Consider the following 23,958-nt stretch of genomic DNA (forward strand, 5'->3'; position numbering starts at 1 on the left):
ATGCAAATGGATATCTATCTAGAAAACGAAATAATCAGTCAAGAAAAGGTTCTAAAAACCTAAAAACAATGCTAACTAGCTTCATGTATGGTCATTGAGTGTTTCAGTAGTGCTAAGGGTTTAGGGGGAGTCTGAAAAGTTGAGTCTTCAGTCCACGGCGAAAGCTAGCGAGTGAGTCCGTTGTTCTAAGTGCGACAGGGGGTTTGTTCCACAACTTTCATAGGGGGAGGGGGTTTAACCCATTTAGACTGGGTATGCATTATTTTGTGCTTTAACTTTTGAAATAGCAAATATACAAGCTCAGCGTGGCACCGAGTGCTGCACTGCGAGCTTTTAGATCTGCTATTTTTGAAAAAACGTGAAAATTTGTGGAAAGTCTTTGAATATTTCCAATCCTTCTATGGTTTTTAGAAAAACATATGTTTCTATGTCAGTGGTGCTCAAACCTTTTCATGTGAAGGACCCCCAAAATGATGTATTTGGCCATGGACCCCCATCTCCAGGGACCCCCAGAAGCAAAATTTGAGTTACAAATGTTCTCTTACAAAATACATATATTCAAAGATTTGCACACATTTTCACGACAAAAATAGCAGATCTACACAGCGGCACAGAGCTTGTATATCTGCTATTTCTCCATAGCTAAAGTATCAAATAATTAAGGGCCCTCCACCTTGGGCCCTAGTAACTCAGTCCCACTTTTCCCCCCCTTGTGACGCCCGTGTACAGTATCTGTGACAAACACCTTGACCCTTGAACTTCTGTTAAATCTGCTTCTATTAATGCGAGACGAGTCCAGTCCCAGTAACCAGTTATGTGCACAGTCCATCAAGATTAACTTTACCTAATACGCATCCCCCCCCCCCCCCCCCCCCCCCCCCGCGCTCCAGTTAAGCCTGCCAAGGATTTCAGCCGTGGCTCGGTGGTGATGGTGGATGAGATGATGCATGCCAGCCCGCCCAAGTTCCGCTTCCCAGAGGCTGGGCTCCGCATCATGGTCACCAGCCACTTTGGACCCAAGACACGCCTCCGCATGGCCAGCCGACTCATCATCACAGAGGTACAGACAGGATTGTTGTTCCATTAACAGTGGTCCACACAGCAACTGCGTACATTTACTGGAGTACTGTACTTAAGGATATTTCACTTTCAAAAAAACTTTTGGTTCAAACTCCATTTTAACCATGATAGATTCATTAAAAACACCCATTACTTTTTTTTCTGGTGACTCATACTACCCTCCTATTATGTGAGCAGGCCGTGTTTTTTCGATAACTTTTTCCATTTCTTTTCAATAATCTTTTATTGTATTTAATTTTTTATCCAAAGAATTATAAAAAATAACCAAAAAAGATTATTGAAAAAACACGGCCTGCTCACGTATTAGGAGGGTAGTATGAGTCACCAGAAAATATAAAAGTGCAATATGCAATAAAGACAGAGTTATAAATAAAAAGATTAATAAAAAATAATGGGTGTTATTAATGAATCTATCATAGTTAAAATATAGTTGGGTGTGTATGGGGAGAGGCCCTGGGCCTGGAGGGCCAGATAACATTTACATCAAATATCTAAATATTGAATCAAGCAAATTAAAAACTGTTCAGGGTGTTCATAAAAGCCTGATTAGATGATAAAATGACAACGTTTTTTTTAAAGTGAAATATCCCTTTAAGTAAATTCTTCCAGTGTTTGTTGTAGTGCTGGTTGACTTAGTTTCTCTCTTGTGAAAGCGTCAGAAGTTGGTCCAAGCTGCCAACGGCGTGGAGACACAAGTGATTGACGGGAAGGTGGACATCGAGAATGGAAACGTGCCAGAGGACAAGCCTAGTGAGGAGGAGGAAAATGACACCATCTCTCCCTTTCATATTCCAGGTATGTGACTTATGATTTTTGTATAAACAAAAATATATGGTATAAACAGATGCACGTCATAAAATCCACATTGTTAATTCATACAGTGCATGCGTACATATATGACGCGTATACCATACGCATACCAGGGGGAAACTGATATACAATACTGGGCCAAATATGATCCACAGCCAAATATGGTCAGAGTAAAGAAAAGCACATCAATAGAAATACATGGAAATGGAATTCACATTGAGACACATGGCTTATACTGTATGTCCCTTTTCAAAAGCTTGAGCGTTCATTTTAAATCTCTGCTTCATCTTCCAAGTATATTTCTTTTGGGTAGGTGCTGAACGGAAGGTTGGAAAAATAAACGAATAAATTATAATAAATATGTTGCAATATGTTTGGCCTGTGTGGCCAAAAACCTTGCTTACTTAAAAAAAAAAATTAAAATCCATGTGACGGGGGCAAGCTACTAATTTATTTTAAATCCCTTCCTTGAAAATTGTCAGTGACTTCGTATTCAAATGATCGTCGTTCTCCTTGACGGCTCCCAGTGTGACAGCGGCTTCATCCATCCTTAACTATTAGTGTAGAAAATAGAAATCTGTTGTCGGCTTCACGCTCCGTCTAAATTGAGTAAAGCTGTGTGGAAAAGGCAGGAATTAAATTCAAAAGACTGTTGTCTTTCTCTGTCGTGTCTGATTCAGCCGGTGTTGGCAGCAAGATCAAGTGGCTGATCTCCTGGCCTCTGCTGCTCGTGCTGTTCTTCACCATCCCCAACTGTGCCAAGCCTCGCTGGGAAAAATTCTTCATGGTCTCCTTTATCCTATCTACCGTCTGGATTGCTGTCTTCTCCTATCTGATGGTCTGGATGGTGAGTCTTTGAATCTATAGACCCATTATCTGTTTACAAATATTGAGACTGAATGCACAGGTGACTGTATCATGTAATCAATTCCCAACAGATCCCCAAACCTATTGTTTTGGGGAGCGCTGGTTATTCAACCTCCTCTTGTTTGCTAGTGAGGTGCGCTCATGGGTGCGCCCTTATCGAGACATATATACTTCATTGCGCAACGGTATTCCGCGTCAAGAGTAGCTGATATACAAGCTCACATCGCACCACCAATGCAACCGTTCTGAGCTTGGAGATCTGCGGGACGGAGCAAAAATGTGGCTTCATGGCCTGCAGCTGGGCGAGCAGTAGCAGCTCTGGTGCTGTGATCTAGAGAGCGAATGGAGGTGGGGTTTAAAGGGCAACTGTTTTGAATCGCTATTATTGTTTATAATTAACAGAAACCAAGGATTACATATTTCAAGTGTGAGAAATCACAATACAAATCCTAAGCATTCTTCCTCCACACTGGGAGAAAAACAGCATCTGAAAGTTTGATGGAATGCATTTTTAAACGTGAGTGCAGTGACCACTTATCATGGGCGGTGTGGTTCATTTGGTGCCGACCTGCACGTGCATACTGTTTTTTATCAGTGTGACGTGGACCATTAAGGCATCTGTTTAAACTGGAGTGTGCAGAGAGCTGGCGGCAGAGAGGGGGAATTGCAGACATTGTGACATTGCTTGAATGTAAGGACAAATATAGCTGCAAGCAGCGATAAAGTGGCCAAGCCAGGAAAAAGTAGGAAAGGAAAAAAGCAGGAAAAGCAAAAAAAGTGGGAAAAGAAATCAAAGAAAAACTAGAACCAGTGCTCTTCCGAGAACAGGTCTCTGGCAGGTCAGGTAGGTTTTTTTGGCCTCCTAGTGGCGCTATAATAGGCCAATGTGAATAGGTCAATGTTCTTGGGCCTTTCACGGCAATCGGACGCTGCATGCATGATTTGAGGCATTTTGTTCCAAAAATGTGTCATGCTAAAGTTGACCCGCTGGTGGCGCTATAACAGGCCAATGTGAGAAGGGTGGCATCTGTTCCTTGATCTAGTGGGAATGTGCGTGCACGCACATCAGACAACTACAACAGCTATATTTATTATTATAATATGTTTTTTTTGTGTGCACTTCATAGGCATGTTAGATAAAGGGCCTTAGATTGTGTGTAGAATGTTTCATGCAAATAAAAACAGGTTTAAACATTTTACAAACTGATCAAAATGATATAGCGCCCCCCTTTGGCCAATTGGGGTAAGATTGGTTTCAGTGATATTTCTACAGTATTTCATCATGAAAATGCGACTTTGCATGTATGTTTTAGAGGAAGAAGAATAATTTGCATAAAACTGCAATATTAATTGAATTATTAAAAAAGAATGTTTCAATTTAAAAAAATCCAATCAGACAGATCTTTAGATATTGGTCCAAAGTTCATGTAAAAAAGGTTCTGTGCACGTGACATGAAAATCCCGGGATAAAAATGTGTTTAACTCATACAGGGCCAGATTTCCAAAATATGAATATGAATGTGCGCTTATAACGCCAGGAAATAGCTATTTTGTATCCCCCCAGACCACCTTAACCAGACCACCTTAACGAATGCACGTTCACCATACCATACCACCAGATGACCACTAGAGACCACCATACACCATACACTGACATGGTCCCATGTTAAGCCTGTTTAAATCCACATAACAGGATGAGACGCTGACTTGGTCCTCATTGACTTAACATGGACGGGCCGCCGGTCACCATTTCAGCTCAATACTGTTCAATTCGTGCTTGATCGTCTCAAACCACCATTGGTATGGGCATCGGGACGTATATAGATGCCACACAGAAAGTTTCAGAATCAAAATCCGACCTAGTGAAGCTACGTGAGGGTCGGATGGTTGCATTGAGGCTAACGCTAGCAGAGGCCTGTTGTCAACAGGAAGCCCTGGTTTAAAGGTGACGTCATAATCGTATCCTTTTTTTTCACGGTTTACGTGTGGACATTAGCTGAGGTAAGCTAACCATTTCGCTCCGTCTATAAACACATATTAAAAGCTTAAACAATGCTTTTATATAAAAGTCGCTCCGAGTCGCTCGGCACCAAACGCCATAGTGAACTAGTCGCTCGTAAAGTCGCCCGGCGCTAACTGAGTTAAGTGTTGTACAAACTGCTCAAAATGGTGGAAAATCTAAGGGCAGAACTTACTTGACAAAGACACAGATGTGCTCCTCTTGAGTCAAGGTAGGCGTGTAAGCAAGTTCCATGTCTTTAAGCCAAACAGGCATGACGTATGCCTGTTTAAAGTTTGAATTTTCAAATGCTTCGTATAGCGCCCCCCTTTGGCCAATTGGAATAAGATTGGTTTCAGTGATATTTGGACTAACCCTCTACATATTTGCCATGTTCAAATGTCATGAACATGTGACTTTGCATGTATGATTTAGAGGCAGATAAATAATTTGCATAAAACTGCTATATTCATTGAATTATTTAAAAATAATGTTTCAATTTAAAAAAGATCCGATCAGACAAATCTTTATATTGATCCAAATATCCTTACAGCCTATCTACCAGTAAGACGCCTAAGGGCGAAAAGTGTGCAGGACGGAATTCATTTGCTAGTGTGATTCGAGTTGAGGTTGGATGTTTAAGTTGGACTGGTTAAACTGACACTATATGTCCATATATGGGCATTCCCAGATATGGGCTTAATATTGATGGCATTTCAATAAAGGAGAGATCACACCGATTTGAACAAGCAAATATTTACTTGAATAATAGCAAAGAATACAAAATACATGTTTGCAAAATACATGTTTGGCAATTAGACTCCATTAACATTAAACATATAATTATGTTTAAATAACATTATACATATAGATTAGAATTTAATAGGGAGAGCCCCCCATGGAGTCTAGACGCTGGTGGTGGCAGTGCAGGTGAACCTCCGTCTTAACTCTTGACAAAGGAGACTAGGTGGTGTTGGGGATGGAGGTGGGTTGCTTGTTGCATGCTGAAAAGAGAAGGACATGGTTCAGAGGCAGTGCAGATATTTAAAGGCGGAGTCCAATCGCCTGATTGGCTGGGCTGCATATTGGCTAGAAGTGCACGCCCATAGGCTAGAAGAGCACGCCCTTTGAGCTGAGAGTAACAACTTAGATCTTTTCATTGAACTTGCGCTGACAGCTACATTTCAATGAAGGCTCACGTTGATACAAAATTATTTAGTGAATGAGCATATATGACAGCGTGGGGAAAAGGAAGTGACGTTGGCTTAAAGCAGAGTGCGGTTTAGATCCTTTTTATTGAACTTACGCTAAAAGCTACATAAAAGGGATTGTATTGTATGGGTATTCCCAGATATGGGCTTAATATTGATGAGCATACCGGTAAAAGGGATTCTATTAATGTGGTTGCCCTGACTGGGCATCATCTGGGAACAGTGGTGGAAAAAGTACTCACATTTTTTACTTAACCCTTTAAGTGCCTATCCCGAACATGTTCGGGATATTCTGGATCAAAAACAATTTTTTATTTGCTATTTTACTTACCCCGAGCTGCTTGGAGCAACGTGGGTGGTCCCGGCTCGCCCAGCGCTCACCGACGAGAGACGCTAGATGCTCCGACGATTTATTCCATTGAAAATGGTTTAAAATAAAGTTTAGACCCCCCCCAATGTTCACCAAATGTTCATTGTAGGTGGCGCGACGTATTCCAGGGTGCCTATCCCGAACATGTCCGGGATATTTAATAAAATGAATTATTTTATCGGAGGCCTCAACGAAGCCCCGGTCTAGACGTCCATCCTTGGCCGGGACTTAGACTCGGCCATCCACGGGCCGTATTCGCGCTAACGGCCAAATCGCGCCGCCCACTCCAATAATAAATCACATCTTTAGACAGGATTTTCTCCGGATTGTGTCCCCAGACCCAAAGAGAAAGTTTTTTGCGGCTGAAATAGCTTTAGATCGGGCTTCTAAATGGGTTAGCATTTTGGCTACGTGTCAGCTAGCTTCCTCCTCTCGACACCCATAGCCTTGACTGGAGTGAAAACACAAGCCAGTTGGGAGAGGGTCGACGAAAGCTATAAAGAAGGTCTATGGATACATTTCTGGCACTCTAGCACCCCTTGTGGCCGGATGGCACTGTATGAGTTAAAGAACAACTTTGTTTTTTTACAACAAGGGTTCATATTTTAGATTGTAATTAGAGAAAAGAAAAAGTGAGTGTTAAAATGTTTTCATTTGCTTCGTTCTATTGTTTTATCGCGTTTACCCTGCTAAAATTTGGGGCATGCATACGCATGGGGGCATGTGTACATTCTGTACAAGTGGCTAAATATGTCTTTTTAGACACAATAAGCCAGCAGTTTCTTTATTGCTATTTACAGTAACACTTCTAGCCCCCATAAGTCACATCCAACCATGAAAGGTTGCGTTGTATCTTGAGAATGGGCTTATTCTGTGTAAAATGACATATTTAGCCACTTGTACGCATGCCCCCAAACACTGAAATAAGAATCTCTAAAACAATAGAAAGAAGTAAATGAAATAATTTTAACACTCATCTTTTATATTCTTTAATTACAATCTAAAATATGAACCCTTGTTGTAAAAAACTAAAGTTGTCCTTTAAGTAAATGTAGAAATACCCCGTTAAGTAAAAGTCCAGAATCTAAAAATGTACTTAAAGTACCAAAAGTAAAAGTACAAAATGTTTAAAAATAGCAGATCTACAAGCTCACAACGTGTCGTGATGTGACGCGTTAGCATTCACCAGCGGTAGTTTTATTGAGGTTAGGGTTAGGGTTAAGGTTAGGTTTAGGTGTATCTCTGTCCCCCAGACTTTATATATTATCATGATTTTTGTATATTCCATTTAAGACTTGAACTACTGTTTGGCATCCTGCCCTTATTATCTGTATACTGTAATGATTATTAATATGGTTGAATGATCTCACATATATATATATATATTTGCACTTATGAATTTATGCTATTTAACAAAGATGGTTGTTTGGTTCATAAAGATTTTGACTCACTAAGAAGTTACAAGAAAAATACCCTAAAATCAAGTGATACCCCTAAACTTAATTTTCAGAATTTTCCAAATGAAATAACGACTGAATCTTGAAAGTAAATACTGTACCATTTTCATAGTCATCAGAGTGGTCGATTACTCCATAGACGCTTGTGTCACCTGAAGGTTAATAAAAGTACAATGTGGTGCTGCTTATTGTTGCTATTTCACTCATGGTTTCAATTTAGTTAATTATTATATAGAAAAAAGGAACAATGATCAAAACTGACAGATGTTAACATACTTCCAAAAAGCACATTGGTTGTTTAATAAATGAAGGTTTATATTTTCTTGTTAGAAGTGTCCTTGACCAACATGATTGGTTCAAAAACTGACCGTGCTGCAGTGGGCAGTAAACATCATCAGGAGCCCCACTTTGATTGGTCCCCTGGTCAGCTGAGCCCTGATTGGCTCCCTGAGACTGAACCGCTCTGTAATTAAAATAAATATTTAGCAGAAATGAAGTCAAAATCTATAGAAATGTATTGGTAGGAATCTAATTGACAACATGTTTGTTAATAGAGTCGTACTGTACTTACCTCGCACGACATGGATCTGTAAAAAGAAAAATGAGACAGACAGACAGACAGACAGACAGACAGACAGACAGACAGACAGACAGACAGACAGACAGACAGACAGACAGACAGACAGACAGAATTGTACCATAAATCTTTGGACATTAAAATTGCAGACAGTATAGGCCAATCATTTAAGATGAGTTGCTCAGTGATTGTAATCTAGATCAGTGGTTGTCAAACTCCTGTCAAGGGCCCCTGGTTTGATATGTATTTGGCCATGGACCCCCATCTGAAAAGATTTTTGACAGGGACGAAAGGGGCGAAAAGCGTGCAGGACGGAATTCATTTGCTAGTGTGATTCGAGTTGAGGTCGGATGTTTAAGTTGGACTGGTTAAACTGACACTATATGTCCATTTATGGGCATTCCCAGATATGGGCTTAATATTGATGGCATAAAAGGGATTTTATTGTATGGGTATTCCCAGATATGGGCTTAATATTGATGAGCATACCGGTAAAAGGGATTCTATTAGTGTGGTTGCCCTAACTGGGCATCATCTGGGAACAGTGGTGGAAAAAGTACTCACATTTTGTACTTAACACTTTGACCGCCACGGAGGTCATATGACGTCAGGCTTTTACACCCCCCGCGCTGCCACCGGCGTCATATGACGCCGGAATGTCTTTTTTTTAATTAACACAAGATTAGGAGCATATGTATCACTGACGCTTGGATTCAGCCGTCCTGGGCCCTGGAATGACTAAAATCACCATGGTTACCATTGTGTGGCCAATCAGCTTGTGTTACCTTGTGTTACCATGGTGATTTGGTACATGACCGTCCTCCCCAGGCCTGGGATTGCTGGATGGACGGCAACTTTGGCAAGAAGCAGCAGCCATGTGTTTGGGGGGGGGTTTAGTTTAGTGCTTTACTATACTACTGAGGACTACTTCTACAGCCGTTACATGTGATCTGAAAAGTTTTACTGGATCGTCATGGTTCATCGACCAGGCCACCAGGGACCACCGAGCCGCGGCGTCGCAGCGAAAAGAAGCAGCAGCCATGTGTTTGGGGGGGGAGGGTTTAGTTTAGTGCTTTACTATACTACTGAGGACTACTTCTACAGCCGTTGAAAAGTTTTACTGGATCGTCATGGTTCATCGACCAGGCCACCAGGGACCACCGAGCCGCGGCGTCGCAGCGAAAAGAACTGCTATATAAAGTAAGTGGTTGTTGCTAGATTGATTGATTGATACATACAGTGGTGTATTGGCGTGTTTGGGGGGTCGCGACGTGACGACGTCGCTCCGAGAGCAAGCATGAGATGAGAGATGATTATGCTCATCTCGGATCACAACAGGTGGTCCGCGCGCGGACCACCGATCGAGCAGGGCGTTTAGCTCAGCGGCGTCAGTTCAGAAAAAGCTAAGTTATGGCAACTTGACTGGTGTCTTTCACGCGCGCGAGGCTCGCGTGCAAGACACCAGTCATGTTACATACCTTTACAACAGGCACGATTACAGTACATTTTATTATATTCCCCCTGTAGCCAAGGTATGGCAGCTGCCATAGCTTGCCATACCCAATTGACGCCTCTTTAGCTTAGCTTGGTGAGAAAGGAGGACAGATGCTCCATTTAGTGCAAAACAAACACATCCCAGCAAAACAACCACTATAAGTCACTCGCAAACGTCGCAGTCTGACCAATCCAGCGAGATGGATTGGTCAGACCTTGTACCAGTTCACTGGTACAAGGTCTACTAAAAGGAGATCATGAGATCCATGAAAAGACTAGGCTTATTTCCATAGTAAACCATTGCAGTATCTCATATAACATTGAATGACAGACGGATAGAACACAGTACTATGCAGTAGATATAGTCAGGAAAAAAGGGGGAAATAAAAAACAGTATAAAAACATACAGTAGGTAAATACAAAGAAGGGATTGATTGATTGATTGATTGATTGATTGAAGACTTTATTAGAAGTTTGCATAGGAAAAGGTACAGTTTCATGACGGTACAGTTCACTGGTACAAGGTCTACTAAAAGGAGAGCCATGAAAATACTAAGCTCATAGTGCCTTGCTGGGCTATGAGCTTGTAGATCGGCTATTAGGCATCATATGTAAATGGCAGATCTACAAGCTCATAGCGCGGTGCCGGGCTATGAGCTTGTAGATCTGCTATTTTGGAAATATATGTACCTGTGTATATACAATGTATAGCAAATAATTATATATACCTTATGGTAATTATGTTTTTTTTTTTTCATAATTACTCTTACTTGCAGTTGCCTGGTCTGGATTCTAACATGGTGAAGTTTGTCGCAGTTGGCTTGACTTTGTCAATACAAACATTTCCATATGAATGTACATCAATTTTTATTTAATTTTATGTATTATGACTTTGAATTGCTCAGGGTAGTTTGACCGTTTTAGTTTGAAGTGACTAAAATGATGATTGCAATGGAACACATCTACAACTATACTGAAGTGAAACAGCAATGTAAAGTTTTTTTTTGTTATCTTTGTCAGAGTTTTTATCTTTATTTTTGAGATGTCTGATGTCTAACTGAAGGCTTGAATAAAAAATCCCAGGTCAAAACACAGTGGATTCTACTCTGTCTCTCCTTCATCCTGGGAAGATGAAAAAAGAGCCTCTGTCAGTCTCCTGGCTTCTTCCACTTTCCTGCCTTATACCACGGTACAACTTTTTTTAACTTTTTTTTTTTACAGCATTATGGCCTGCACCCTGTTCTTCATTTAGAGGTACTGTGTGTTCTTGTACCATTTACCAATTTGTTTCTAGGGCTTCTGAAAGTTTTTTTCCTTTGACCTCAATTATCTCAGAAAGTAAATTTCTGATGCTCCTTTTTCATCTGTACAGCTTTCGCTCTCCCTCAGGTTTCTCCACAGCAGAACACCACAGCAGGACGAAATTTTTATGGTGAAAGCTAAGGTTCCGACTCTATATTCTCTGAAATTTTTGTCAATTTTCGTACATCCTACCATTTTCAATTTATTCCGTCAAAAATGAATGGCCGTCTATGGTGGCAAGGGTTTTACCCTTAAAACCCTTAACATTGTGGCAGTCAAAGTGTTAAGTAAAAGTATCAATACTGCAATGTAGAAATACCCCGTTACAAGTAAAAGTCCTGAATCTAAAAATGTAGAGTAAAACTACAAAAGTATTGATATCGAAATGTACTTAAAGTACCAAAAGTAAAAGTACAAAATGTTTAAAAATAGCATATCTACAAGCTCACAACGCGTCGCGATGTGACGCGTTAGCATTCACCAGCGTTAGTTTTATTGAGGTTAGGGTTAGGGTTAAGGTTAGGTTTAGGTGTATCTCTGTCCCCCAGACTTTCGTCACCTCCGCACAGCCAATCACAAGCTTCAGTCTGCCTTAACCCAGTTGCCTTTTTGATACTCTTGGACTGAACGACCTGCAAGAAACACTCTCTTACACGGACTAATTTTTTAAGTCTCTTGTTTGCCCCGACCTGCGGTCGCTTCTCGCCGTATGGTGTCTTACTTGTGATAGGTTTATATATTATCATGATTTTTGTATATTCCATTTAAGACTTGAACTACTGTTTGGCATCCTGCCCTTATTATCTGTATACTGTAATGATTATTAATATGGTTGAATGATCTCCTATATATATATATATATATATATATATATATATATATATATATATATATATATATATATATATATATATATGCACTTATGAATTTATGCTATTTATGATTGATTATTCTCTCATATGAGAGCACCTTAAAAGCATAGGTTTGTCAGCCTAGAAAAGATGGTTGTTTGGTTCATAAAGATTTTGACTCACTAAGAAGTTACAAGAAAAATACCCCAAAATCAAGTGATACCCCTAAACTTAATTTTCAGAATTTTCCAAATGAAATAATGACTGAATCTTGAAAGTAAATACTGTACCATTTTCATAGTCATCAGAGTGGTCGATTACTCCATAGACGCTTGTGTCACCTGAAGGTTAATAAAAGTACAATGTGGTGCTGCTTATTGTTGCTATTTCACTCATGGTTTCAATTTAGTTAATTATTATATAGAAAAAAGGAACAATGATCAAAACTGACAGATGTTAACATACTTCCAAAAAGCACATTGGTTGTTTAATAAATGAAGGTTTATATTTTCTTGTTAGAAGTGTCCTTGACCAACATGATTGGTTCAAAAACTGACCGTGCTGCAGTGGGCAGTAAACATCATCAGGAGCCCCACTTTGATTGGTCCCCTGGTCAGCTGAGCCCTGATTGGCTCCCTGAGACTGAACCGCTCTGTAATTAAAATAAATATTTAGCAGAAATGAAGTCAAAATCTATAGAAATGTATTGGTAGGAATCTAATTGACAACATGTTTGTTAATAGAGTCGTACTGTACTTACCTCGCACGACATGGATCTGTAAAAAGAAAAATGAGACAGACAGACAGACAGACAGACAGACAGACAGACAGACAGACAGACAGACAGACAGACAGACAGACAGACAGACAGACAGACAGACAGAATTGTACCATAAATCTTTGGACATTAAAATTGCAGACAGTATAGGCCAATCATTTAAGATGAGTTGCTCAGTGATTGTAATCTAGATCAGTGGTTCTCAAACTCCTGTCAAGGGTCCCCGGTTTGATATGTATTTGGCCATGACCCCCATCTGAAAAGATTTCTGCCAGGGACCCCACACTTTGTGTTGTTAACATGTTTTTGTTTCAAACACATTCTAAGTTAGCAGATCTACAAGCTCACGCAACACGTCTTAGCATATAACATTGTCAGGTTTTTAAAATGCCTTTGCTCATGTAAAAATAATGAGATACATTGTTTTGAGCCGCTGTTTGATTGATCGATTGAAGTCCCGCCTTCTCAAAGGAAATACTGAGGATTTTTTACACCTATTTGTGTTGCCCTTACCTTTGGATGTTCTGTATCGACACAGAATCATGGTCAGTAGAATCACAACCAGAAGACCCAGAACCAGAATCACCCCCACTACAAGTGGAGAAATCTGCACAGGTCCAGGCACTGAAGGTTGAGTAGGTCTTGTCACTGAAGGTTGAGTAGATCTTGTCACTGGAGGTTGAGGCACTATGACACAGTATGACGACAATGAAAACAGCATAAGCTTATAGCAGACACTGGAGGTTGAATAGATCTAGTCACTGAAGGCACTATGATGTATAATTTGAAATAAATAGAATATAATTAGAACACATTTCTGATTACATTAAAATCCAAATTTTAGCATGGCTATAGGCTATAGTCTCCATATTACAGTCCCTATGGCTCCCCCCATGCAAAAAGACAACTAGGCTACTCACCAATTGTGACTGCATCACTGTCATCTGTGTAGTAAGCCGGTTTCCCTCTCTGTCCAAGGCACCTGTAGACTCCTCCTTCTGACACACTGATTGATCCATCAGGGTGTTGAACAGCATTGTGCTTGATCAGTTTGTTACCTATGTACCGGTCATAAACCCAGGTCCATCCAGATGAGCCCTCCACAGAGCAGCTCAGTGTAACACTGCCCCCTACAGGTAGGTATGTTTGGTCAGCTTTCAGTGTGGCCTTTGGTCTTCCTGTTGATCAGATTAGGAAGAATAAAACTACAACAGTCAGTTCCTGGATAAACTGTGTGGACTACAGTAGCTGATAACTACACAATGTAACATGACTCTGTCATATACTCACTGATAATAATAATAATAATAAACTTTATTTATAAAAGCGCTTTTCGAAAACAATGTTTACAAAGTGCTTTACAGTGCCAAGATAAAAACAACATGTTCATAAACAATGGTTCAATTAAAATCAAAAATAAAATAATAAAAAAATATAATAAAACCAAAGCATAGAAGTACATTGTATGGGTATTCCCAGGTATGGGCTTAACCCTTTTAGTGCCTATCCCGAACTAGTTCGGGATATTCGGGATCAAAAACATTTTTTTATTTGCTATTTTACTTACCCCGAGCTGCTTGGAGCAACGTGGGTGGTCCCGGCTCGCTCAGCGCTCACCAACGAGAGACGCTAGATGCTCCGACGATTTATTCCATTGAAAATGGTTTAAAATAAAGTTTAGACCCCCCCAATGTTCACCAAATGTTCATTGTAGGCGGCGCGACGTATCCCAGGGTGCCTATCCCGAACTAGTCCGGGATATTTAATAAAATGAATTATTTTATCGGAGGCCTCAACGAAGCCCCGGTCTAGACGTCCATCCTTGGCCGGGACTTAGACTCGGCCATCCACGGGCCGTATTCGCGCTAACGGCCGAATCGCGCCGCCCACTCCAATAATAAATCACATCTTTAGACAGGATTTTCTCCGGATTGTGTCCCCAGACCCAATGAGAAAGTTTTTTGCGGCTGAAATAGCTTTAGATCGGGCTTCTAAATGGGTTAGCATTTTGGCTACGTGTCAGCTAGCTTCCTCCTCTGGACACCCATAGGATTGACCGGAGTGAAAACACAGGCCAGTTGGGAGAGGGTCGACGAAAGCCATAAAGAAGGTCAATGGAGAAACTTCTGGCACTCTAGCACCCCTTGTGGCCGGATGGCACTGTATGAGTTAATATTGATGAGCATACCGGTAAAAGGGATTCTATTAGTGTGGTTGCCCTAACTGGGCATCATCTGGGAACAGTGGTGGAAAACGTACTCACATTTTGTACTTAAGTAAAAGTATCAATACTGCAATGTAGAAATACCCCGTTACAAGTAAAAGTCCAGAATCTAAAAATGTAGAGTAAAACTACAAAAGTATTGATATCGAAATGTACTTAAAGTACCAAAAGTAAAAGTACAAAATGTTTAAAAATAGCATATCTACAAGCTCACAACGCGTCGCGATGTGACGCATTAGCATTCACCAGCGTTAGTTTTATTGAGGTTAGGGTTAGGGTTAAGGTTAGGTTTAGGTGTATCTCTGTCCCCCAGACTTGCGTCACCTCCGCACAGCCAATCACAAGCTTCAGTCTGCCTTAACCCAGTTGCCTTTTTGATACTCTTGGACTGAACGACCTGCAAGAAACACTCTCTTACACTGACTAATTTTTTAAGTCTGTTGTTTGCCACATAGAACACATTTCTGATTACATTAAAATCCAAATTTTAGCATGGCTATAGGCTATAGTCTCCATATTACAGTCCCTATGGCTCCCCCCATGCAAAAAGACAACTAGGCTACTCACCAATTGTGACTGCATCACTGTCATCTGTGTAGTAAGCCGGTTTCCCTCTCTGTCCAAGGCACCTGTAGACTCCTCCTTCTGACACACTGATTGATCCATCAGGGTGTTGAACAGCATTGTGCTTGATCAGTTTGTTACCTATGTACCGGTCATAAACCCAGGTCCATCCAGATGAGCCCTCCACAGAGCAGCTCAGTGTAACACTGCCCCCTACAGGTAGGTATGTTTGGTCAGCTTTCAGTGTGGCCTTTGGTCTACCTGTTGATCAGATTAGGAAGAATAAAACTACAACAGTCAGTTCCTGGATAAACTGTGTGGACTACAGTAGCTGATAACTACACAATGTAACATGGCTCTGTCATATACTCACTGATAATAATAATAATAAACTTTATTTATAAAAGCGCTTTTCGAAAACAATGTTTACAAAGTGCTTTACAGTGCCAAGATAAAAACAACATGTTCATAAACAATGGTTCAATTAAAATCAAAAATAAAATAATACAAAATATGATAAAACCAAAGCATAGAAGTACATAGACACATACAGTATGTGCAAAATAGAGGTACTAAAATCTAAGGAAAAGCCTTGGTGTACAGATAGGTTTTCAGGAGTGATTTAAAAGATGGCACTGACTGAGCAAGCTTTAGATCCAAAGGTAGGGCGTTCCAGAGCCTGGGCGCCCGGGCCGCAAAAGCCCGGTCGCCCATAGAGACAAGGTTTGTCAAAGGGGCTTCCAGGAGAGCCCTACCTGAGGATCTAAGGGTGCGTTGCGGCCATAGACTGTAGAAAAATATGGACGATGCGAAGCCATTGGTTTCTATGCAGCGCAAATGGCCCTTTTCTACCCCTTGGAATCGGTGTCGCGACTCGCCATCATAGAATTGTAAAGGCATCAGAGATGCTATTGGCTGCCAACGGTCACGTGCAACCGCAGGGATACATGGGAGAATGTGGTCGGAGCCTCCCGAAATACAGCACACGAAGAAGAACACAGCCCGGCTGGTATCAGTTTAGTTGGCCACGCCCGCCCGCAACTTTATCATTTATTTTAAAATAAATTGGACCACATTTCGACAAAACAAATGTGATGGTGATTGAAAGGCAATTGTTAACTAGCGATAGGAACCATACGGTATTCATGAAAATGTTAATTAAGGTTAGAAAACGAAAGGGGAAAATGAATGGGGTCCAATGGAGAACAATTCTTTTTGCGATCGGCCGGGGGGGAAAACAGCGCAACTAGCGGCCAATCATAGGAAGTTTTACTTCCGTATTGGAGTCATTTTAAATCGGCAGAACTATGCCCCTGGTTGCGGCCTGTAGGGTTCCAGCATGTCAATAATATAGCTGGGGGCCAGGCCTCGCATGGCTTTAAAAGTGATCAATAAAATCTTAAAATCAACTCTAAAATGTACTGGCAACCAGTGAAGGGCAGCTAGGATTGGTGTTATGTGATGAATAAGTGATAGTTAATCGCTAATACTGATAATGATTGATACATTTGCTGCTGCCTGATAACAACAATGTGATTGGTTTGACCAATCACATTGTATCCACCTACACAGAGGTCATGGATCAAGATCAGGGGTCATCAATATGTCCGTACACTTGGTCTTGTCCGTGGCAAATGTTACATTTACTCACCATTACATGTTCTTATTTTGATCAAAGACCCAATTACTACTAATTAAGTCTCCAGGTTTTCTTCAGAATATGACACTGATTTACTACGACACTATGGCATATTAGGAGTCCAACTAGTACTAGTGGTTCTCACATGTTTTATTTGCAAGGACCCCCTTAACTCTGAGACACTCTCAGAGTTACAGACCTGTTATGGTCATTCAGGGCTTGGTCTTTATGTGTTTCTGGTAATATTATTGTACTCTAATTCTGTATGTCCGGGGCAAAACATTGAATTATGACAAAAACTATTCACCACAAGCCAGCATGGTGATGACCCCTGATCAAGATCAATTACATAATGGTGTTTTCGATGTGAGAAGTTAAATATTCGATGTACAGAAAATGTATTGATGCCGAAAGTACTGAGGAAATGACCTGAAAGGAACATAGATCACATCAATAGAACATGTAATGTTTATTTAAATGACAATGCAATATCTCTCAATAGCTTTAATATATTTTGGTAATTGATGTGTGGAAGAAACGAAAGATAATACCCGTAGCCTATTTTAAAAGCTTTCCACATATCCTTAAAGGATATTTATTTATTTAAAAGTTTATTTATTTAAAATGTTTGAACGCTACCGTATATGAATGATGTTACATATAATGGCAGTAATGAAAATATGACTTACCGGATACAATCAAAGTGACTTTATTACTTTGTTTTGTAACAAGGTTATTGTTTTTGAGAGAACCAGAACACTGGTATTCACCACTGTTGCCTGGCATTAGTTGTTGGAATGGAACTGTATTCAGACCAGAGAATTGGAGAAAATCACGACGATCTTTGTCAAATTTGTAAAACCAGTCAGTCTTCTCTCCCTCTCTCATGTCACATATGAATGTAACAGACTCTCCAGTAAACAACAGGGACCAGTTGGGCTCCAGGGTCAGAACAGCTGGTCTCTCTACACAAACACATAAAACACAAACACACAAGTAGAATAAAATCAAATGCTACAAACTGACTTGTCTGTCACTAAAATCACAGTAACAAGCAAGTTGAGTAGATGCATATAATAGTAAACAAATATGTCATAATTGTGAGAGGATGAAGTATGTGACAGGTGGAAAATATCGAAGAGTTTAGATTTTCACCTTGACTGTGTCCAAAGAAGAGGACGGTACTCAGCACTGAAACATATTTGATGAGACAATATCAAGTTAAGAATCTGCATTTTTGTTATTCCTATAATTAAGACAACACCAACAGACAACCACTGACTGTCCTACAAAGTCAAAGTGCAGTGACTATGCAAATAATTAAACTCATAAAAAGGGCTTTTAAGTTTAAAGTGTTTCAATTGGTCAGCATTATTACAGTATAAGTGATATGGCATTAATTATATGTGCTCATCAGTGTATACTTTGGACACCCAATTGTGATTTTGTTTGGAATAACATTCTATTTAGTTTTAGTCATAATTTATAATCTGTATTTTAGTTTTAGTTGACTAAATATAGTATGATTTTAGTCAAGTAAATGTGCAGTTGATTTAGTCAAAACAAAATGGCTGTGATGGCATAATGCCTGGTTTATACATATCATCAGTGTGACACCTGTGCACAACCAAGCATGACTTGTCTTAGTTCTACTACTATAGTCTATAAGCAGTGTTTCTCAACCACTGTGCCACTGATCTTTGGTGTGCACTTTGAGATGCTTTGTGTTCCCATTGAAAATTGACAGTGACATCACTTTTAAAACCTTCTTAATACCTCAAGAAAGAAAGGGAAAAGACCATTACTGCATCAAAAGTAAGCAACAAACTACTATTTAAAAACTGGTAAAACATTGGCCAAATTGTAAAATAATATAAGAAAAGAGCCACACACACACACACACACACACACACACACACACACACACACACACACACACACACACACACACACATTACATTACATACATTCAGTACAGTATAGCCACTTCCTCTGATTGCTGCCACTGATTTGGGCAGTGGGTGCTTGGCTCTAGGTACAACTGAATTCAAGGATCCACATAAGTGGAAAAAGCAGCACACCAGAGTGAAAATACAAGACGGGCTCAGATATTAAGTTCCATTTTTATTCTGAACGCTGACGCGTTTCGGCGTGAAGCCTTCTTCAGAGCAAGTTTAAAAATAAAATAAAAAACAACAAGCATAGTTTCTCAAGAGAAGAGAAACTATGCTTGTTGTTTTTTGGAGCTGTGTGGAACACAAGCTCCCTATACGTGGCCGTGTGTGTGGGTCTCCGTCCGTCCGTCCGTCTGTGTCTGTATGTAGCCTAAACTTCGGCACGCTACTAGTCCCGCACCATTTACGCCACCCCCGCAATATATACATCAAAACGTGCGGCTCGGCCGGGAATGGTGTGCTAGTAACTTTCGTTCCGATCCGCCTTACAATGGCGACATAATCGGCAAAAAACTACGCTTAATTGTCCCCATTGACTTATAATGGGACAATGCAAGACATCACATTCAAGTATTTTTCTCTCGCAAAGCATAGGAGCTACAGTTTCAAACCTCGGAGAGGAGATTCATAATGATTTTAAGAATGAATCCAAAAATAATTACATCACTCGGCCTCATGGTGGCGCTATAACGGCCCACTTTGCGTTTTGCCCCGTAACTCTTGAACCGTAGATCGGAAAATTAAAATTCTTTTTTCCCTGGATTCCTTGGGTCAAGACGCATCTCCCCATATAGGCCACGCCCATTTGCACCAGGATAGATTTTCCGCCATCTTGAATTTTCTCCAAAACACACTTTTTGCACCTTTTCCTACATATTTTCTTCAAATGTCACAAAAATCGGTACACATGATCCTGGGTGACCAGAGAGGTGCTGTTGAGTCTAGCCTGCCCTGAGCATCAACTGCAATACACACACACACACACACACACACACACACACACACACACACACACACACACACACACACACAGCTCCACTTCGAACAGAGGTTTGATTTTGATTTTCTGTGATTGGTTCTTACTTGTGAGCCTGTACTGATAATTCTGAACAGCCATTTTACATGGTGATACTCAGATTGCTTGTAATTAGTAATTCAGTAAGCTAGCACCTCCCCCTCTACACCGGTGGGGATGATCATTTGTATCCTATTTACATGGATTCACATTGAATTGTATCACTTTTTAAACTTGCTCTGAAGAAGGCATCATGCCGAAACGCGTCATCCTTCATTGAAATGTTTGAAACACTAGTTCAATAGAGCTACAAGTAATAATATTGATATATACTCTAGTTCAATAGAGCTACTAGTAATAATAGTGATATATACTCTAGTTCAACAGAGCTACTAGTAATAATAGTGATATATACTCTAGTTCAATAGAGCTACTAGTAATAATAGTGATATATACTCTAGTTCAATAGAGCTACTAGTAATAATAGTTGCGACCTACGGTCGCAACTACTATCAAAACCTGCACAAACTGTGAGTCAGTCCGTCAGTCCGTCAGTCCGTCTGTCTGTCACACCTCACACGTCACACTATTGCCCTGCTCATATCTCCGCAACCGTTGCCCCGATCCATGCCAAATTTTGCACACACGCTCCTTGGCTGCCAAACTACAACCTCCAAGGACCCCCGGAGCTCCAGGGACCCCCAGGTCCCTGGGGGACCCCCAGATGTAAAAAATGACCAAATGTGCAAAAATGACCAAATGACCACCCCAACGGGGCTGCTCACGGGGAATTCCCGGGGACCACCGACTCCTGGTGCTCCAGAACGGATGCAAAGGTGGTGGCGCCCCCAGTGGAGGACCCCCTCCACTGCAGCTCACATAAAATGCCGTAACTCGGGCTAGGAGGGTCCGGGAGAGCCGGGGCCGGTACCTATTCGTCCGCCAAGGCAACGCGGACACCCCACCCCTCATTTCTCACATGGCCCTCTTCTAGCGCCACCATGAGGCCGATTTTTAGGACATTTTTGGACACTGCTCCTACAGATTTTGCCCTAAAATCACGAAAATCACTACACAGCATGTCTACACTCATGTCATCAACATGGATCAGGAAGCTTTTGGAAAAACTAATTTTTGCCCTATTTGTGGAGATACGCGACCTACGGTCGCTTATCTCCCGATTAGGGAGTCTTACTGGTGATATATACTCTAGTTCAATAGAGCTATTGATTGATCGAAGACTTTATTAGAAGTTTGCATAGGAAAAGGTACAGTTTCATGACGGTACAGTTCACTGGTACAAGGTCTACTAAAAGGAGATCCATGAAAAGACTAAGCTTATTTCCACAGGAAACCATTAAAGTATCTCATATAACATTGAATGACAGACAAATAGAACACAGTACTATGCAGTAGATATGTAAAGAAAAACAAAAAAGAAAACAGTAAGTCTAAACAAACAGTATATACAAAGAAGGGGCAGGGGAGGGTAGGGTTGGGCTAGGTTCGTTTTTTTACCAGTTGCGAACGGCTGCTGCCTGTAAGTGGTTTTTCAGGGCAATTTTAAAGGATGCTAGTGATCCACACTCCTTTATGGCCTTCGGTAAGGCTTTCCACATTTTGGTGGTATAGCAGAAAAACGAGTTTGACCCTTTGTTGGTTTTGACTCTGGGTTGGAAGTGATCTGTGGCGCTGCCTCTGGTGTTGTAATTATGGACATCCTTAATGCTACTAGTAATAATAGTAGCATACTCTAGTATGCTACTATTCTATACTCTATACTCTAGTTCAATAGAGCTACTAGTAATAATAGTGATAATAGTAGTAATAGTAGTAATAGTGATATATACTCTAGTTCAATAGAGCTACTAGTAATAATAGTGATATATACTCTAGTTCAATAGAGCTACTAGTAATAATAGTGATATATACTCTAGTTCAATAGAGATACTAGTAATAATAGTGATATATACTCTAGTTCAATAGAGCTACTAGTAATAATAGTGATATATACTCACAGAGGAGCACACAGGGTGAGATGAGACCCATCCTCTCCTGTGATGAACGACTCTGAACAACCTTCTTCCTGATCACAGTGAACTTATAAGTATCTGGGGTGTGTGTGTGTGTGTGTGTGTGTGTGTGTGTGTGTGTGTGTGTGTGTGTGTGTGTGTGTGTGTGTGTGTGTGTGTGTGTGTGTGTGTGTGTGTGTGTGTGTGTGTGTGTGTGTGTGTGTGTGTGTGTGTGTGTGTGTGTGTGTGTGTGTGTCTAGTTATACTTATGGGGACTAAATGCATGTTCACACAGTCACCTGCAGGGGACCTCTGACAGTGTGGGGACAAAATAGTAGGTCCCCACAATGGTTAGGGGTTAGGTTTGGGGATAGAGGTTAGGGTAAGGCCACAGACAGGACTTGCATAAAAATGAATGGAAGTCTATGTAATGTCCCCACAAGTGATGTATATAGTGTGTGTGTGTGTGTGTGTGTGTGTGTGTGTGTGTGTGTGTGTGTGTGTGTGTGTGTGTGTGTGTGTGTGTGTGTGTGTGTGTGTGTGTGTGTGTGTGTGTGTGTGTGTGTGTGTGTGTGTGTGTGTGTGTGTGTGTGTGTGTGGTGGGGGGGGGGGGGGGGGGGGGTGATGCTTTGTGCCATGAGCTCAGCATACAGTATTCAGATCTGCTCTTCCTTCCTGTTTTTTGGAATAGAGGCCGAAATAAAGATGTGTGAAAACATCATAGCAGTTCAATATAGATTTAGTCTTCATATGACCCGGAAAACATTTTTAAATGTTCAATTAGCCGATCTACAACGACAGGTTGTGAGCTTGTAGATATGCTTTTTGAACAATTAAAAATAGTAAAAAAAGGCAAAGAAGTTTATTTTTTATTTTTTTTTACCAGACTGTAAACCACAGACTAGTAGTTTTTAATCTGTTAAATTCTTAATGCCCTCCTCCCTCATTTTGTTCAATTAGATTTGTTTTGCTTAATCATATCAACAGTTGTGGAACACTACAGTATATAAGTCCGTACAATCAATATTCAGCAGACAAAGAGAGCAGATAACATTAAAGGAGTGTTCACCCCTAAAATGACTTTTTTTCTATTGATTACTCCATGGAAACTTGAGTTATATAATATTTAAAAAAAAAGTGTCGCATTCGGGTTAGGAGTTAGGGTAAAAAATAAAATAAAAAATCACAATACATTTACCCCCATTCATTCCGGATGGGGACCTGAATGCATTTGGATCCCCATCCGGAATCAATGGGGGTAAATTTACTATAATCAGTTTGTTTTACTTAGGACAGTGGTTCTCAAACTTTTTACCCCAGGTACCACCTCAGAAAATATTTGTCTCTCCACGTACCACCATTATAAATGCATGTTAAAAAACAGTAGCGAAGAGCTGTAGTAGACCATACCAACCCCTTATACTGCTATGCACAGTTCACACAGGAGGCAAATGTATTCCAAATACGAATATTTATTTTTCAGATGTCAGCAGAAATCTGTTCAGAACTGTCACTTTAACTGTACTTTAACAGTTTAACACACAAAGTACAAACTACTGAACTACTTGAAAACACAGCAAGTGAAAACAATAACCCCACACACACACACACACACACACACACACACACACACACACACACACACACACACACACACACACACACACACACACACACACACACACACCCCAACTGTGAATATTCATTCAAACACAGTGAAGACAACTGTACTTGTGCAAGTCAAGCAAACACA

General features: G+C 40.6%; 1 protein-coding gene across 1 annotated transcript in view; it reads left to right on the forward strand.

Moving 5' to 3' along the window:
- Nucleotides 1–23,958, forward strand: part of LOC308280701 (sodium/potassium/calcium exchanger 4-like) — a gene marked incomplete at both ends in the record, with an annotated part of 89,267 nt that overhangs the window by 47,221 nt on the left and 18,088 nt on the right. The window contains 3 exons of the mRNA XM_080755020.1: nucleotides 891–1,060; nucleotides 1,734–1,875; nucleotides 2,571–2,737. Coding sequence (XP_080611146.1) covers nucleotides 891–1,060; nucleotides 1,734–1,875; nucleotides 2,571–2,737 — 479 coding nt within the window. The remainder of the gene's footprint in view (nucleotides 1–890; nucleotides 1,061–1,733; nucleotides 1,876–2,570; nucleotides 2,738–23,958) is intronic.

Source organism: Nannobrachium achirus (assembly GCF_963921795.1).
Source record: "Nannobrachium achirus genome assembly, contig: SCAFFOLD_305, whole genome shotgun sequence".
Taxonomy (NCBI): Eukaryota; Metazoa; Chordata; class Actinopteri; order Myctophiformes; family Myctophidae; genus Nannobrachium; species Nannobrachium achirus.